Genomic DNA, 18605 nt, shown 5'->3' on the forward strand with positions numbered 1-18605 from the left:
ACCTTTTTACCCATAGGCCAAAGAGCCCTTACCTCATCAAATACACCCGTACACCCGTATTATAAAATAAATTAAAATTAATAATAATCTGAATGTTTTTGCATTATACATCATGGCATGAAAAGCACGAGCGTAATTGATAATATTAATGATGGTTCTGTTCCATGTAGGTGTACCAGTTCAAGAGTCCTGGTTTTATGTATTGCTGGCTCATCGGCATGGCTCACACAAATGGAACAGAGCCATAATGTTATTAGTTACACATACACTTTTCCATCTGTAACAAGGCCAAATTTCTGCCATGAAAGAGGTCTGTAATTTCCCATGTGCATGCTACACACTAATTATAGAGCAATGTGCCATGGCTATATTTTACGACTGTAAAAAAACAAAGATGTGTGTCATGTGAACGCAGCAATGAATAACATAAGTGAGGAGACAGAGAAGTGCAGTTGCCACTTACTAATACTTAAAAATGCTGTTGAGTGAGTTCTGTATGTATAAGAGAGAGCGACACCCACACCCATTTTACACTACACCATCTGGATGTATACATACAGTATGCATATCTTTGTGGGTGGGCTGTCTGTGCGTACAGCATATAGCCTAGATATTTTGCATGAGCACCACTAACGTTTATGTTGAGTGGAAGTACAGTATCCCTCCATGTCCTCAGAAGTGTTCTCCCAGCATGCCGTGCAGTACTCATCTGAATGATTCAAAGCCCTGGGAGAACCCCCAGCAGCTTGTCTCTGGAAGAGACTCCTCAATATTTAATGTGAGGTAACATGCACAAGTAGGCTACAGGAAGACCTTTCGAACAGAGAGAGTAGTGACATAGTGTTAGAAGTGCATTAACCTGACTTAGCGCTTTGTCAACATTCCAAAAAGAGAGCATGTGTCACTAAAAAGGTTCTCTATATGCCATTCAGAGCATTAATATGGCATACTAACTGCTATGTAAAGATGATATAGAGGAGTAATATCTACCTGAGCAGAGAATGAAGTCGCTCTCCGTCTGTGTGTGTTGTAATCCGAGCTTCTCCTTGCTTTGTTGACATCGCTGAGCAGGCCGGGCGTGGGTCGTGTCTAAAAGGGAACCTGCAAGTTGGGGAAACTCTGGCGAGATGGTTAAGATTAGGCATCGATCTCTAACAGTTAAGGTTCAGCATTGATCTCGAATAGTAAAGGTTAGGCATTGATCTTGAATAGTTAAGGTTAGGCATTGATCTCGAATAGTTAAGGTTAGGCATTGATCTTGAATAGTTAAGGTTCAGCATTGATCTCGAATAGTAAAGGTTAGGCATTGATCTTGAATAGTTAAGGTTAGGCATTGATCTCGAATAGTTAAGGTTAGGCATTGATCTCGAATAGTTAGGACAGGTTGTCAGGCAGCAAGAGTTTTTGCAAGTTTTTGCAGATTTCAGATCAGATTTCGCAATTTTCAGGTCGGTGTGTTGCTCCTTCTGGAGGCAATAGACATACTCTGAATTTAGCACCTGTTCTTATCAGTACTTTGATGTTGCAACTTGAATGAAATTATTAAAAGTATAGAAATTAACATCAATTTAAGCAACTCTAAACACTGTTTTCACTTGTTTGTGATTGAAATAAGGCATAATAAAGCCTCTTTTTGTACATCGCATTCATCAAACTAACGCATATAAATTATTGATCACCATGAAAATGTTGGCAAAGTGGAATAGAAAAATAAGAGGTTGGAGAAACCTTGTGAGAGAAGAAGAGAGAGGAAAAATATGAATGAAACGTGAATTTAAGGTTGCTAAAAACCCTATTCTTCATTCATGTGTGTGTACTCTGTGCGCCAATTCTTGCTCCCTTTTTCCTCTGATTGTAAAGAGTAAGGAGCTTTGGAGAAAGCTGACACAGGGGGTACACACATCACATCACACTGCACTGTCAGTCTATTTATTGCAAGTTGTAGCTGCTCATAGACATTGATTTGTCTGAGGCGAACAGCCCCTTTGTCTGATTGCTGTGTGTGTGTGTGTAAGCACAAAACTCTATTTATGTGAGGACGGCAAAGAGAGTGGTGTGTCAGAAGGATCTAGTTCACTGCCAACGCTGCTCTGCACAATTTCCATGAAGTATTTACAAGCACACAGGGTGGAGTCTCTGGTGTTGTGAAGTTATGCCTTGTTTCCTTGTGTGCTACGCAAAGCACTGCACGAATAAACTATATGTAGATGATGAATTTGCAGAGACACACACATTCACTCTATATATGCTGACATACTACAGGTTTTACATCTCGTCTTCTTGCAGAAGTCTGATTGAAGGAGATGTTTGCTTGTACAGTAAATCCAATCCAATGAAGATCAAATCCTTTCTGAGCTCTGACAAGCAAAGTTACAACCTCGGTCTGGAATTAACACAACATTAATATGGTCTTTAATAAAAGCTGAGCCAAAACACACAGTCTGGCTCAAAAATAAATATGAACTTCAGGCCTAAATTAACATGCCACATCCCCCAGGGCGGTAAACCTTAGCCAGTTAAAATAAGGGTGTTATCCCCTGCTCCAAAATGTGACAACTACTTTACCGTAATCCTATAAATCCTGTTTTACTGTTACTTAAAGTAATATGTTATGCATATATAAATATTATAAAAACTATTTTAACAAAGTATTAGCACCTAACGTCTAGCCAGTGATGCCAAGCAACACAGAGAATGCAATATTGCTATTTGTTATGCTTCAGAACTAATTAAATTAAAGAAAAATCTTGGACTTTATTTTCCTAAAATATGACTTTAGTCAACTTTAGTAAAATTCCCCTTTAAAAAGAGTCCAGTATTTGTCACTTCTTATACACGCAGACTCATTGAGCTTACACCTTGTCCCAGTGTGTCTGTGACAGTGAACCGCGATCAGGGTCAGCTGTCATAAATAATCAGTCATTGACAAGGCAGACGGAGACAACCAATAGGATTTTGGGATCAATGCACATTACTAAATCAGATTATCTCATCAATGTGAGATGTAAAATAGGATTAAATGATCAATGAGGGCGACGGTTCAACAGCTGAACCTCTTCAGGGTCTGGACCTCACAGTCCATTTGTCCGTTGTCACAGTAATAGTTAAATAAATGATCAGCGTTTAGTCCAACGCAGTTAGTAGTGCAGCCAAATTTAGATTCAGCATAGTTTCCAATGCGGGATTATCTTCACTGATGTACAATTTGATGTTTTGTCACATTGGAGCAAAATCAGCTCAGGTCACAAACATTCAGATTAAGCTGGATTCAAGCCTTTAGATGAGATTAAATATTGCTGGTGCCAAAAAAAGTGATTTGAAAATATCAAGGCCATATGTTGAAAATGGATTATATAAATAGCTGAACAAACTAGAAGACTCACTATTTCTTTTGGATGAATTTATTCTCTTATTCTATTCATTAATTCTCTATAGTGCTTTTCCAACATTCATAAAAAAACAAGCTTTTTTTTCTCTATAGGTGCAGTATATGACATAATAATGACGCTTTCCATTGATTTAGACTATACACACATACAACTTCATTCACTCGGCCCATTCAGGACCATTGCGTAATCATGTTATCACATACAGAAAGACGGCTTCCCCCCTTGACACGCACACACTTCCAGTAAGCCCTCTCACTCAGTCGCGTCTGTCCCTCAGTATCCCACAATCCCCCCCTGTTTGGTCTCAGCAGGTCATGCGTGCCACTCCAAACTCCAGGCTCACAACAGCTGGCTCCTCTTTGGCCAACTCGCTGTTGTATGTCCCTTCCAGCTCTCCGTAGCTCTGCTTCCTGCTCTCGGTGCCGCTGCTGCCCTCCACTGTCCGCTCCGTGTCGATGCTCTCCGTGGCCTCCTCGCCCATCTCCTCCTGCTCGTCCTCCTCCTCCTGTCGCTGCACCTCTTTGTGGTTGATGGGCGCCCCCAGAATGAGGGAGTCGGGACGTGGCGGGATGACGTTGGAGTTGGAGCGCTGATCTCTGGTGGGAGGAGGTGCAGGGGGGCCAGAGGTCACGACGGGGGTCACGCCGAGCTGGTGGAGCCGCTGGACAGAGAGGGAGGGACGAGGCGACACAGAGGAAAGACGTTTTCATTCAAGAATTCAGAAAAAGCACTATGTAAATGCAGCCATTTACTTTTCACCTTTTGATCGTCATGCTCTAAATATGATGGCATATTTAAGGTTAATATTATCAGTTATCAGTTTGAATATTCAAAACGTGTATATAAGCTCTATAGAGAGAAATAGTGTGTGTCAACTCACATTCTCCAGTGCTTGCAATGTGCTCTCTGCCTTGCGGCCGTTCTCTCTCAGAGTTAGAACGGTTTTGAGAATAGACTGACGTGGGTGCATAGACCGATCAAACTGGTGGTACATGTTCCTCCAGAACCTTGGAAACAAGAAACATACTTTAAGATGCCTTGTGGAATGACAGGGACAATTGAAGAACGGCATGTTAAATATGTAACAACAGCAGGGAAAGGCTGTACTGACTTGAAATGGTAGGGCAGAGTGGAAGGCTCCAGCACAGGGTGTGCTTCGGAGTATGCAAGGCTGTAGAACGGATTCAAGTAGTTCTGTTTTTCGCTCATTAGAAATGCCCACAGTGAGTGGGTCCGCTCTCTCAGCCTGGAACATAAAACAGCAGTTTGAGAAAACACATAACACATACATTTAAACACAGTCCGATGGGTTGATTGTTTAGGTTTTGAAAGATTGATCATGCTTTCACACACAGTATTGTCACAAGTGTCTCTATGTGTTCTATTAAAGAGAACACGTTTCATGTTTTATTGACTTCATTCATGCTTCCAGTGCAGTGATATATGCAGTCAGTATAAGTGATTGAAAGCATTGCTTGCAACCTTTTCTGGGAAATTACTGTACTGAATAAATACAGGCAGGGTGTGTCTGTTGCATACGTGGTGTATTTGTCAGAACTATTCAAATTACAATCCTCAATTGTGTTTTGTTTCAGCCTGATACAACACAAGGACGTTGCCCAGAACAAACAGAGGCATCTGAAAATCAATGTGGAGTATAGAGAGCATTATGCTTTACGTCATAGTCTGTGCAATAGAAGCGACACAAACGTGTGTGTGTGTGTGTGTGTGTGTGTGTGTGTGTGTGTGTTGGACTCACTGCAAGTCCTCTCTCTGTCTCTGATTGTTGCCGAGGAAGTTTCCATATTGACAGGAGTGGACGTGTTCATGGATCTGCAGCAGGAACCACTCGCTGAACTCAAAAGCCTATACGGAGAAGGATTATCGTTAAATAAATACAATAATCACACTGCACATTAGACACGTACGTCCGTGTTAATATGATGCAGGTGTTACGTGGCTCCCACACTCCCACACACACACACACACACACCTGTGGGAACTGCTCAGTCAGCTGCCAGACACACTCCAGGAACTGAGTGAAGATAGGAGACACTTCCTTTGGATCCCCGTCCAACTGGTCACACCTAAAAGGGTACACAATTCAAGAACTAAGTCGTATAAATGGTACACATGTGTACATATATCTAGAGATATAACTATTAAAGAACTAACTCAGTAGTATAAATGGTATATATGCAGTACATATATACCATTTATACTACTTAATTAGTTGGTATATATGTAGTACATATGGTACATATGTAGTATATATAATATTAAAGAACTAACAAAGTAGTATAAATGGTGTATACGTATGTAGTTCATATATCTAGTAATATAACTATTAAAGAACTAGTTAATTTATTTAAATGGTATATGTAGTATACAGTATATCTATATACAGTATAGTAATATAACTATTAAATAATTAACTAAGTAGTTTAAATGGTACATATATATTATGTAGTACATATATCTAGTAATATAGTCATACAATATATATAACTATGAAATAGAGAGCAGAACCTTACAGTGCCTAAATCTTTAGGCTTATTTCATCCAGTTGAAACCTCACCTGTCAGCAAACTTGTGTCCAAAGGAGATCCAGTCTTTCTCTATCAATACCTAGAAGACAAGTGTGAGGAAAGAGCAAGTTTGAAGTAACTAGCGGAAGAGTATGTTCATATTCTTATCAGCACTGTATTTCTTCTTTTCACTAGTTCCAAACTGTGTGTTTGTGTGTGTGTGTGTGTGTTTGTGGTTAGTACCATGAAGCCCTTGATGGTGCGGTAGTAAGGGTCCATAAGCAGCGACCCCAGTGAGCAGACCTGGGCTGTTCTGTCCCATCCGTCTGAACAATGAACCAAAACACTGGCTCCTTCCACTGTCACCGCCTGAGGTCAAGAGTGAAGACAGACAGCAGAGGATTGTGGCATTAAAAAAAGAAAAGAAAAAAGGAATTAAGCAGTCCTTGACAGTCAAAGTCTATGATAGACTACTGGAGATGGTGATAGTGATGAGCAGGGAGGTGTTAGGCTCTAGATGGACCTTCAAGATTTAAAGAAGGAAGAGATGATATATCGTAATTGTTGCTTTAAACTTAAGGAATATGCTACTATCCTACTTTCAGAGAATCACTTAAATATCCGGAATAAAAACAATGTTAATGTGCAACTAAAAATCAAGGAGCAGGAGAGGGAATTTTTCTTTTACCTTGGCGAGAAAGATAGCTGCGTCTACAACAGCCTTGATGTGTCGCAGCCAGCCACAGCTCTCCAGGCCAACCAGGTGGTCGCTCATGGACAGAGACCGAGTCCCAATCACTGAGAGACACATACATAAGACACAGAGTCATTTCAGATGAACTATTTACTGACTACTTTGTTTGAATAATCATAAAAGCGCCCCTTTATAATCTGCAAAAAAATGCAATAACATTTTTATATGTATGTGTGTGTGTAGCAACATGTGTTTAACCTTCTAGCAATTTCTGCAGGCTGGCCCTCATGACGTGGATGTTTTCAATGCCAACAAACTGGAAGCGGATGTTGGAGTAGTTGTCCTCGTTCTCGTAGCCTTTACCTGCTGCTCGATTGGCCAGTGCGTTCAACTGCAGGACAGAAAAAAAAAAACACGTAAAAACAAAATAATTGCAAATCTACTCTGTTTTCAAACTGTTGTTATGTAGTGTTGAATCCAGTTCTACATACAGCACATTTAAAGCATTTCAAAAGAAGGTTTTTTGATTGGCTGTTACCTTTGGCCTAGTATCCATGACGTAGACGAATCGACTGTTGTGATTGGCCTTGCTGATGGCCTGCAGCATGCTCTCATCCTCTAAGCATCGTGCACTGAACCCAGAGAGAGGCTGACTGCATCGACACACTGCTGCCTGTCAGGGTGAACAGAGTACAATTATCACAAAGTACTAATGATAGATCATCAACTAAAACTGGAACATTTAACCACTAATGATAGGTGTAATTATTAGGGATGCAACGATCCGACAATACCTTGGCTTTGATTATCGTCCAATACCAATACCAGTGTTTAATTAATAAGCTTTTTTTAATAAGGCTTTCTTTTATGTGTAAGGCATCATCAGGCTTGACTTAAACATTGCTTTCCTAACTTTATAAAACAAAATGTAACAAATAAATACATAAATATACATTTACTGAATTGTTATTTATGACTAAAACAATAAATTGTGCAACTTGGTAAAACATCTTCAAAATTAACAGGATTTACAATTCAAGTGTAAATATGTTTAATGCACCAAGTTGCACATGTTGCCTGTCATTTTATACAGTGAGGTCAAATTTAAAAAAAATGGTCTCAATACAATGAAATGGCTACTTTGGGGACTAACATCATCACACATGAATACAATTGGGCTCATTGGATACACAAGAGTCTCAGCTTTACAGTCATACCCATATTATGCAATTCCAAAACTGTTTATGGACCCCAGTATGCAGAAATATTCAAATACACAATTTTTGAATAGGTGAAAATAACCCATTCAAAAAACTGCATGTGATTATCATAAAGTGGGCATGCCTGTAGAGAGGAGCTTTGTGGGTACCTAAAGAACCCATTTCCAGTTACATATCTTGAAGTCAGAGGTCAAGGGACCTCTTTGAAAATGGCCATGCCAGTTTTTCAGCGCCAAAATTTAGCCTAACTTTGGAGCATTGTTTAGGGTCGCGGGTCTCTTAGGGATTATTTGAGTCAGTATTGGCCCGATATTGGTGCATCCTACCATTACCTCCCTCTATGACTCATCTATAATTTCACAACAACAGCTCCCATGACTCTGCCAAAGCATAACAATTATTTAATCTTTATCAAACTGACAACGAGTTCAAATTTCAAATTTAATCTATTAAGTCATTTTACTATTTGGTGTGGATCATGGACAGAAAACAGCAGTATTGTTTTTCAGCTTTCCAATCCTTAATGGATAATTGATAATGACTAAGCCGTTTTGTGGTTTACATTCCGTAACCACCCCAGATGAAGTCACTGTGCCAAGCATGCATTGATTGAATGCAGTTCATTTGGCCAAATCTTTGCTGAGAATCAGGTTTGTCCACATTGACACATGAAAAAAAAAGTAAGCGAAATAGAAAAAAGGTGTGTAGGACACCTGCTCTATACTCAGACTTGTTTTACTAGAAAATCAGGAATCTTAAATAAATTGTTTTAGCAGTGTGTGTGTTGTTCCTTCCATTTTAATTACAAAATACATATGTGTGAGTAGGTATACATAGATTGTGTTGATTATACATTTTTCATGCACCACTGTTGAAGACAAGACGCCCAGATTCAAGCTTCTTTTTCAATATTTTGTCTTTACCCTTAACTTGAAACTATTGAAGTCTACAAAATTCAGGTTAAAAAATGAACTGGGTTTAATGCAAATAGAGTTTAATCTTTCACAAGCCTGCGGTTTCTTGTTGTTGTTGTTGTTATACTAGCCCAGTTGGCAACAGAGAGCTGATGCTCAACGATGTTGATGGTTGTTTATGCAATGAGCATACGCTGTGGTAAGTAAATAGTTCTTTATTGCCTTAGGTTATACTTTTATAAAAACATCCTGACAATTTTCCACCACACCACCTTGTGGAGAACCTTTACATAAATGTGTCCCTTTAAACCAGGGGTCTCCAACATGTAGCTCGCGAGCTACCAGTAGCCGAGTACCAGTAGCAGTACCCGCTGTTGCGAGTGTAATATCAAGTACACTGCAGCTCTCGCTAAACACTACTAACTGACATTTTTTTCTTTCACATTCCCTCTACAAACTACCACAAGCAAAAAAAAAAATACTAAAGCAAACTTAATAAAATAAATGTAGAAAAACAAACTGTAAAATGGTTGGTGCTCGTACTGTGATTATGTTATGACAGTTACCTTCTTTTCTTGGTAGAAGTATGTGAGTACAGGAAAGCGTCCTTTGCTTCTGAACTTGGAACTCCCCACAATGATAGGCTTACTGGCTGTGATGGGAACATACAGGTCCCGTGGATATGTCTCACACACCTGGAAAACCAAACACAAAACACGCACACAAGACACAAATGATATTGGCTGACGTTTCCTGGTTTGTGAGCACAGGTATTAGTATTACTCTGAACCGTGAATCATGGTGCTGACAACCAAATCCAGTAGTCAATAGTTCAAAACAATAGAGGATTCTACCATAAAAAAGGTATTGACTGGATTGAAGCTCTGCTTGTCTATCATACTAGAGTTGGAGCTAACAGTGAAGCTCCAGCGCCCTCTTCTGGACATATGTGCATAATGCTTTCATAATGTTTGGTAATGTCTAGCAGGTTTTTCCAGGTGGTTACAGTATTAACGGATTCCCTAAAATAGCACCACACCCTGAGTTATAGCCAGCTTATTACAACATAGAGATGCCTTGCCTCATGTTTGAGCAGGCAAGCCTGGACAATTAATGTTATTAGGTCCGTCTGTGCTTTTCCTGGTATGACAAGTCAAAATATCTGCTGTGAAAAAGCACTATTATGTGACATCAACAAACTGCCTACTCCTTGGATTTTTTATGGCACACAGAGACGGTGTCAAGGTTCAACATCAGTCAGCAAGTCCAGCTTTAACTGGGCAGAGTGCTTGCTGACTACCTATTTGGGAGCATTTTTTTAAAGTCTTTTACGTCATCATGTTCTGTAAATGGACAATATATCCTTCCAGTTACAAAACCCGTTGACATGATGTATGGTGTTTATCCATTTTGTCCTACCGTAAATTGGGGAGGATGTTAGGCTAATAAAAAAAAGGTGTATTATTACATAAAAGTCTGGCCTACTACAGATTTAACCACATCTTGGGCTGGCTGTGAAGCTTAACAAGACATACGATGAAACTGTAAAGACCACTGACTGTATATAAAGATGGAAGACACGTCTCCGCTTCCTCCCACTGTACAGAAGTGAAACCAAAATATCCCGGATACAGGAGTCTGCGCAGTAATAAATGGGCAGTGGAGCCGCGGTAACGAGGTCACCTACCTGAACCAATCACGGCCGAGCCAGCCGCAGCTTGTCAGTGAGAAAGACTCACGGCTGCCAATCATGACGTCCAACCCCTTTTATAGCATCAAATAACTAATTAAAACCAAACTTCTCCGGAAAAACTACCTAAAATACGGAAACCATCTTTGGGGAAAAATTTATTTGACGGGTGCTTTGACTTTTTAGCTTGGCCCATGTCCCATCCGCTAACATGGCGGAGGCAGGCTTTAAGATCTGTACTGCAGCCAGCCACCAGGGGTCGATCCAGATGTTTTGGCTTCACTTTTGGGGAACTGTCATATCATCCATCTTTATATACAGTCTATGGTAGAGACTATGTGCTTGTTCCTCTCCTTCTGAGCACACAAAAGAAGCAGTAATGACTGCAGCATCAGATGTAACAAAAGAAGCACCAGAAAATTGCCAAAAGATCCCCCTCTTGAGGAATTCCCACCAACAGTGTTTGGCACTTCAGATGGAAAAACACTTTACAAGATACAGCCAACTATCTACCTTGTAGTCTCTGTTGACGTTTGTGAGCTGCCATTGGTCGCAGGGGACGCCCATCCTCTCAAACTCCGCCCCGAGGTCGATGATTTGCCATCCTTCCTCTCTCTGTTGGTCGTTCTGTTTGGGGTTGTAGGAGAACGCATAGAGCTCCTCGTAGGATACTGCAAAAAGGAGAAGGAGACCAGAGAAAAGAGCCTTAACAAAAACGCAAGACAGATAAAAACACAGATCTTAGACAAGACAAACTGGAAACCCACCAGGCCGTAGGAGACGCAGTAGCGAGCTGTAAATGTCGTGGCAATCTCTTTCTCTCTGTACCACAAAATGAACAAGCCGGAAGTTGCGACACTGGATGACCAGAGGGCAGCCTGTGGTGGTCAGGGAGAGCTTCTCCACGGACGCTATATGGTGATGCAAAATCTGCAGAGGAGGGGAGAAGTAAAGGAGTTGTTTGTTTCTATTTATTTACTTACATATGTTGAAAGAAAAAATACATATGAATTATTCATGCAAGGTGCTGTTTTCCATGTACTTTGTATAGAATATGAACTATGAAGTCCTGTATGTTATCAGTAGTCTGTATGTCTTTGCCTGGATACATGTAGATAACAGATTCCTCTTTATTTATTATCAGCTTGGAATACAATTATGAACAACCACATACAGCAGTATAAAAGACATGAAGAGATGGTCAAAATAAAGTTGTGTGTCTGTAAGGAATCAAGAACCTTTGTAGATCTGCACTTTCAGTAATGTATATAAAGAAAAAGAGTCTTTGTAAAAATGGGCCCACTAGAGGAAGCCTTCATGTCTACTGTAGCATTTGAATCTGATCTGTGAAGTAAATAAGAATGAGGAATAAATACAAATTTGGAATATTGAAAGGATGTGCAAGAACGGGTATTTTGAACAGAGGGAAGTTGCAAAAAAAGCTTGCAGTTTGCTCCACATTACCACTTCATCATGAATTGCTTTAATGCCGTAAAGTACAGAGGGCATGAAGGGCAAATCACCATATTCAATGAGGGCATTTGGAATTCCACAGGGATTCCAACCATGGGAAATCATTAAGATGCACATTCATCAGCATTGGTAATGACCAGTGAAACACACACACACACACACACACTATATACTTATCTCACCAGCTGTTGAGACAACCACTGTTTAATATTTTATAAGACACAATGACATTGTAACAAACTCTCTCTCTGACCAACAGACTGGTTCTAAATTGCCTCCACAAATAAAGCTGGCACATGCTTAAAAGGAACCTACACACACACACACAGGATTAAATACACAAAAACACACGGTGTACAGTTGGAATATTCCCTTTTCCCAGCACATAAAGCAGGAAGGATGGTGGGGAGGAGGTCGTGGCCCGGGATCTGCTGCACAAAGCATTTTAAACCACGTCAACCTTTCCAAAATCTAAATACGGAGAGTTCTGTTTTCACTCCATCATATAACAGGATACAGCATAGTGTAGTATTTCTTCCATGCGTACCCCAACACAGCAATTGTGTTGCAATTGCCAACATTAACAAAAGGCGACCATCAACAAATCAGGATGCCCTACTGACTGTTTGCAGCCGGACATCAATAACCCAGTTCTTACGATGGAGGTGGAGGTGGAGGCAGAAAACACACCCTTCACATGCACGCATAGAAGCCTCACCGGATACCTTACACTACTTCCTCTTACCAAACACAAGCTTGCATATTCTCTCCTTTTGCCCAACACAGCACCAATGCACGCACACACTCTCATCCGGTGACAGACTTCCTCGTGGTGGTCACGCTGATGTCGCTTTTTAAAACTGGCTGCAAATTCAGAGCAAAAGATGCGAGTTTCTGACGACAGCAGCAGCAGCACTGATTTTGCGATAAGCTACTGGCAACATTACACTGCATGAGACGGCCTGCAGTGTGGGAGTGCATATATTAGTGCACACCAAAGTTAATTAATAGGCTATAAGCAAGTCCATATTGTGAAATGACGATCCTCAATTACCAACTGTGGTTATAATTGTACCATCCCACGTGTGATTTTTAGCAAATTGGCACCATCAGGTGATAATTCTGGAGCACATGGAGTAGTTACCCAACAGGAGAAAGCACTATAGATGTCATCCTAATCCTGCACTAATGTGGTAAACAACACTCAGCATGGTTAGCCTAACTGTAATAACCAAGGTAGGGCTGGGCAATATGACAATATATATGGTCAAAAATATATAAAAATGTCTTTTCTATTGCGATATAAGCTAGGTCAATATTTACAGTATTTATTTTTTCTCAATAATTTCACTTTTTGCATTCAAGCTCTTAAAATGAAAAAATAAAAATACTCTGTGCTTTTCATTTGTCAAGTATTTCATTCACACAGGAGTATAGAAAAACGGGCGCTATTTCATAAAGACAACTTATTTATTGAATTACCAGAAAACATTGCAGTTTCCACCGAAACTATACTCACCCAGATCTCCTGTGCGGCTCCTGACGCTGAGTTGTTGGAGCTGCTCTCCACAAAGATGAGATGTGTAGCTGTGAGGTACAGTGTGCCATTTATGGATTTGTTGCTGAAGCGATCCAACAGTCGCACCTGCTCCACCTGCAAACACACGCACAAACCAGTAATAACATTAATCAGCAGTTCAAGGTTCTTAAACATCTTCAGCTGGGTGTAAAGATATATACTGTACTGTATATATATATACAGTATATAGGATATCCTGAAAAGAAGAAAGCTGGGATCTTGCTGACAGAAAATTACTGTAAGTGGCAGTTGGCACTGTCTCCAGCTGGCACGCCACCTAATCCCGACCACCTGGGCCTACCTTTCAGCTGCCAGCTCCAGTATAATGAGAGTCACAAATGATTTCTGGATATGGGAAGAAAGTCTAATTAAGGTATTGACTGAAGAATGTGACGAATGTGAAGTTAATGTGCATGAACCATCTGGTTTCTTCCCGGTTACTCAAATTGTATTCTCATATACTGCTGATGAGTAGCTTTGCAGTGCCCCAAACTCTTGCCCCACTCTGCTCGCAGTAAAACATTTACTCAAGTCACACGTTTTGACACAGGAAGAAGGTTGTGGTCCACTAATAGCCATAACAAACATGTTTTAATACCTGTAGTGGTCAGAAAGCCCATTCATAACCCCATTAAATAAGGTTTGGCAGACAACCTCCAGTCCAGGATGTACTACTTCATTAATGTATAATGCACATTTCACTTTTTCAGTATCACCAAATACATATCACAGGCCTTCACAAGGTCTTTCCCAACATGACAGGCTTACTGTTGATGGACTTTGTGCCATTTGTAACAATGGAAGTTTAAAATACATGTTTTGCATTCCTCTCAAATCCCTTTCTAGCACCACAATCCATTAGAATAAGAATTATCCTTAATGTAAAAAGAAGAAAAACATGCTGATCTTTACTAGTGACATACACTCTGTGGTCAAAGCGGAAGGGTTATTTCGACAGTTAGCAGCGACAGCAGCAAACAGTCCAAATCCATGATTCATCATATTAGCGGTTCTCTTGTTGACTCAGACATCCTCTCCTTTGTTTCCGTTCTCCTGCCGTTCTCAGATAAATGAGCCTATCTCTGTGTTCCAGCAACCAGCTGGACACAGCTCTGTCATACACAGAAGTTAGGTGTGTGTTTAGGTGTGTGTAGGTGTGTGTGTGTGTGTGTGTGTGAGTGAATGAGCGAGTTAGTCTCAAGTTGATGATGTTTACATTTTTAAACTAGCAATGCAATGTAATCTATGCTTCAAAGTACCTTAAATTCAATATTCACCACATTGCATACTTTCTTTTTCACAAGTGTAGCGTCAACTGATTATTGAACTGACTATTTCTGAACCAAGTGAAACGCCGAATGAAAACGTATGTTTGCTTTCCTGGGAAAGCAATAAAGCCTTCCTCGGCTGTTTCATTTAAGCAAACAACCGAGAACACTTGACACAGTAGGGCCACACCCAGTCTGCAAGCAATCGCACCTACCCAGCATTCCCTTTATTCTATAGGCTATTATGTTCTCAAAGAATCATGTGCACTGTAATTGTAGTACTATCCTGGAGCCTCGACAATTAGGTCACGCTGCTCCCTAACGTGATGAAGAAAGATCACGTTTCATATGCACCCTCACAATTGCACAATATTACACATACTAGATTATATTAAGTGTGGGCCTGAAGCATGTAGCTCACACTGTGAGCTCACACTGTGAGCTACAGAGGCTTATGTAGGATACGTTTGAGCCAACAGAAACTACTACTACTTGCCTATGTATTCCAACATTCTGGATTTGAAGTAAACAATGATTATGAACGTAAAGTGCTGTCAGTCTCAGCTTTAATCTGAAGGTATGCATCTCCAGACTGGGTGAACAGTGTATTAACTGTAGCCCTTAACTATGCACTGATAGCGATACCTGGGCTTTGGGGATCAGCCGATACCAAGTCCCAATCCAATACTTTTATATGATATGAAATAATATGATATTGAAATAGGATACTTTTATGTGTAAGTCAACATCAGGCATGACTTTAACCTTTCTTTCTTAACTTTGTAAAACAAAATGTAACAAATAATACTTAGATACAAATTTAGTAAATTGTTATTTATTATTAAAATAATAAATCGTACACCAGCAACTTGATCAAAACCAAAAAATCTTCAAAATTAACAGGAATAGAAATTCTGGTAAACGTAGAATTTAATTGAATTGTCACTGATATCTGAACTTTATGAACTGAACTGAACTGAATATCGAACTGCACTTTACTGTACACCAACTGTCTATCAATACTACTCAGCTGTAATTCATACTGTGCAATATCATTTTCCACTTGTGCAATTTTGTTAATAGTCTGTTTATTGTCGATACTGTATATACTGCTCCTATTTTTATACTTCCTTCTATTTAAATGGTTCATATTTTGTTATACTTTGTTTAGCTCTTTTTTACTGTGTTAGCTGATGCATCTTGTTTTTTGCACAATCCCCTTTGCTGCTGTACACTGCAAATTTCCCCACTGCGGGACTATTAAAGGAATATCTTATCTTATCTTATCCGATCCAGCTATTTGAGTCAGTATCGGCCTGATATCCAATCTGGTATCGGTGCATCCCTATAACCCCTCAACTTTATGGGCCAAAACATAATTTGCTTATTTATCATAACAATTCAGCATATTTAATATCTGGCTGCAAATCCTTTTCCGTACGACACCATCTGTGTGTGTGTAACACAAAAGGGGCTACCACTTGCATTTTGTTGTGGAAATCCTGGTGTTGTAGAATGACAATAAATGAACCTTGAACAATCAATCACTGTCCGAAGTATCCAACCCATATAGACATCACCAGCCACTTGGTATCTTTTCAAGTGATGCTCTGCAAGGCCTGTACACTACATTGATCTTCAGTTTGTTTGAGGGCTTTTATTGCCTTCTGTCTGTCTGGGCTTCAGTAAGTGATTTAGGAGTCAGGTGGTTTGGCTTGGCCAGTCAACAGCATTTCTCAATTTTGGAAATCCCAACCTCTTGGTTGCTTTGGTTGCATGTTCCCAGCCAACATGGCTATGTGGGCCCCACATGGGTTATGCTAGGGATACCTGGGTACTAAGTGGGTATGGGCCCAAAATGGGCATCTTATCTGGGGCCCACTTTGATCAACTAAGTAGGTCCCACATGGGCTCCCCATGTGGGCTACCCATGTGGGTTCTAGTTAGTGCATGGGGCCCAACATGGAAACTGTGGACAAACCCACTTACAATCCATATTTCAGGCCATGTAGTCCCCACGTAGTTCCCACATAGAACTTAAAAGGGACTGTTTGTAACTTTTACACGTATAAATCTACCGGGTCGGTTTCCCATGCGCGCTCGCGTGTGGCTACGCTGTTCAGACAAGACTCCAACACAAACTACACGGAAGCACCAAAACCGCAAAGTAATATCTAGTGAAGCCCGTCTTGCAAAACAGTATGAACTCTTCCTGCTCCAGCCCCCCGACCACGGCCAGAAGACACGGGGGAGACCGTAGCTTTGGTCTCCAGGGCCGGAGTCTCTGCTGTACTCATGCGCGCACACTACACACTGCAGAAGAGTTAGCAGCTCTGAGAATATCTAGTGAATGTACAGTGGACGTTTGGGCAGAAATAAATGCTGCAGCTCCTCCAGACCAACAAAGGCTTTCCGTGTCTTGTGAAGTGACGGGGCTCCCTAGAGAGAAACGTTATCGTCTCCGACCGGGTGCCGGTGTCTCCCCTGTTCCTGGTCGGGAGACTGAGGCAGGAAAAGCCAACACTAGGACCAGATCTAAATCATGTTCATGGAGAGACCTTCGTCTGGTCAGCTAACATTACTGCCAAGAAGGTGAAATATAGAGTGATATTGTGGTTTTAGCTGACGTGTGTCGCCTCACTGTTTTGAGCGATGTTTGTTCATGTCTATGTAGAGCAAGCAAGCGCGAGCTGACTTTCATTGACTTAACGGCCACAAGTGTCGCTGTTAACAAGCATTTCTGAAAGTTACAAACAGTCCCTTTAAACCTGGGGCCGAGATGGGTTTTGGTTTATGTTGCCCAGATTGGGCCCACATAACACCCAGTGTACTCCTGCATGAAAACCACAAGGGCAATTGGCATGGGGCCATTATGGAGCCCATGGACAATCCCATATAGGGCCCATTTTTCAGCCCATTTACTACCCAACTGGGCCCCACATACAGATGTTGGCTGGGTTTAGGATACCTGTCCAGATGTTTAAAAAAAAGGTGAAACTATATATATATATATATATAAAGGAGTCTTATAATAGTGATCAACCTGGGTGTGAACAGACATCCAGGTCAATAATATGATGTGTGATGACTCTATGTCAATGTGCCATATCATGCTTAATGCAATAATAGGGCGTGCATTGTAGTAAGTGAAGCCCAGCTAACAAACAAACAGCTCATTGATGCTCGTCACGTCTGACACTTCCAAGCTGCTGCTGGCGACACCTGCTAGTCCTCATGCTATTATACCCACAAATAGTTTAAAAATGAATCTATGGTTAACGTGATCACACTAGATCATTACATTTATTCCCACAAGAAGAGGCCGAGCTTGCAGACTGTATCCCATCCATTTGCAAAATGAGCTAGAAATGTTAGCTTACCTTTGGTGTTCGGATGTGCTCCATTTCACCGAGTCCAGACAGCTGCCAGCAGGCTGCAGAAGCTTCACACGACGCCTTCCGCTGATAACTGTATCATTGGTAATGTGTTGGCTGCTCAAACTGCTGCACAAAACCGCCTGTACTTTGTTGGAGGCATACGATATATGTTTATTGTCAATTATTTTTACTCCTCCATCCGCGTGAAGATCCGGGCATTCACGTCAACACTTCACGTTGCATGCTTTTCGAAGTAAAAGCACGACTTCAGGTATTTTAGATAATAAAATGTATCCCACTCTGTAAATTGTGTTTTGATTAAGCACAACTTCACTTCTTGGTAAAGTACACCATGTATGCATAATATATAATAGTATAATAGATAATAATGCACTATCCTCATTTTTAACAGTCTCTTTTTAACAGTCTATTCTGCACTATATTCACTTCTTTTAATAGTTAGTATCACAGCT

At 40.6% G+C, this 18605-nt stretch overlaps 2 protein-coding genes across 2 annotated transcripts in view; one reads left to right on the forward strand and one right to left on the reverse strand.

Moving 5' to 3' along the window:
• LOC141759643 (beta-1,4-galactosyltransferase 2-like) overlaps window positions 1-18605 on the forward strand; it is a 301777-nt gene that overhangs the window by 21669 nt on the left and 261503 nt on the right. The gene's annotated exons all lie outside the window — the stretch shown is intronic.
• Window positions 3386-18372, reverse strand: mtmr6 (myotubularin related protein 6). Its single transcript, XM_074621865.1, has 15 exons — window positions 18136-18372; window positions 13428-13562; window positions 11203-11365; window positions 10949-11106; window positions 9312-9440; window positions 7150-7284; window positions 6870-7002; window positions 6606-6715; window positions 6161-6286; window positions 5968-6017; window positions 5383-5476; window positions 5149-5255; window positions 4501-4635; window positions 4270-4396; window positions 3386-4050 (listed from the first exon to the last, which is right to left on the reverse strand). The coding sequence occupies exons 1-15, from the start codon at window positions 18157-18159 to the stop codon at window positions 3694-3696; spliced, it is 1983 nt and encodes a 660-aa protein (XP_074477966.1). The 5' UTR covers window positions 18160-18372; the 3' UTR covers window positions 3386-3693.

Source organism: Sebastes fasciatus, chromosome 21 (genome assembly GCF_043250625.1).
Source record: "Sebastes fasciatus isolate fSebFas1 chromosome 21, fSebFas1.pri, whole genome shotgun sequence".
Lineage (NCBI taxonomy): Eukaryota > Metazoa > Chordata > Actinopteri > Perciformes > Sebastidae > Sebastes > Sebastes fasciatus.

What these genes read in the sequence shown, in the direction of transcription:
- mtmr6 (XM_074621865.1), bottom strand. Translation starts at nt 18,159, where the DNA reads ATGGAGCACATCCGAACACCAAAG. An exon ending in ACTGCGTCTCCTACGGCCTG is followed by an intron (nt 11,107 to 11,202) that starts GTGGGTTTCCAG and finishes TCCTTTTTGCAG; the next exon opens with TATCCTACGAGGAGCTCTAT. An exon ending in GGACACAAGTTTGCTGACAG is followed by an intron (nt 5,477 to 5,967) that starts GTGAGGTTTCAA and finishes GTACCCTTTTAG; the next exon opens with GTGTGACCAGTTGGACGGGG.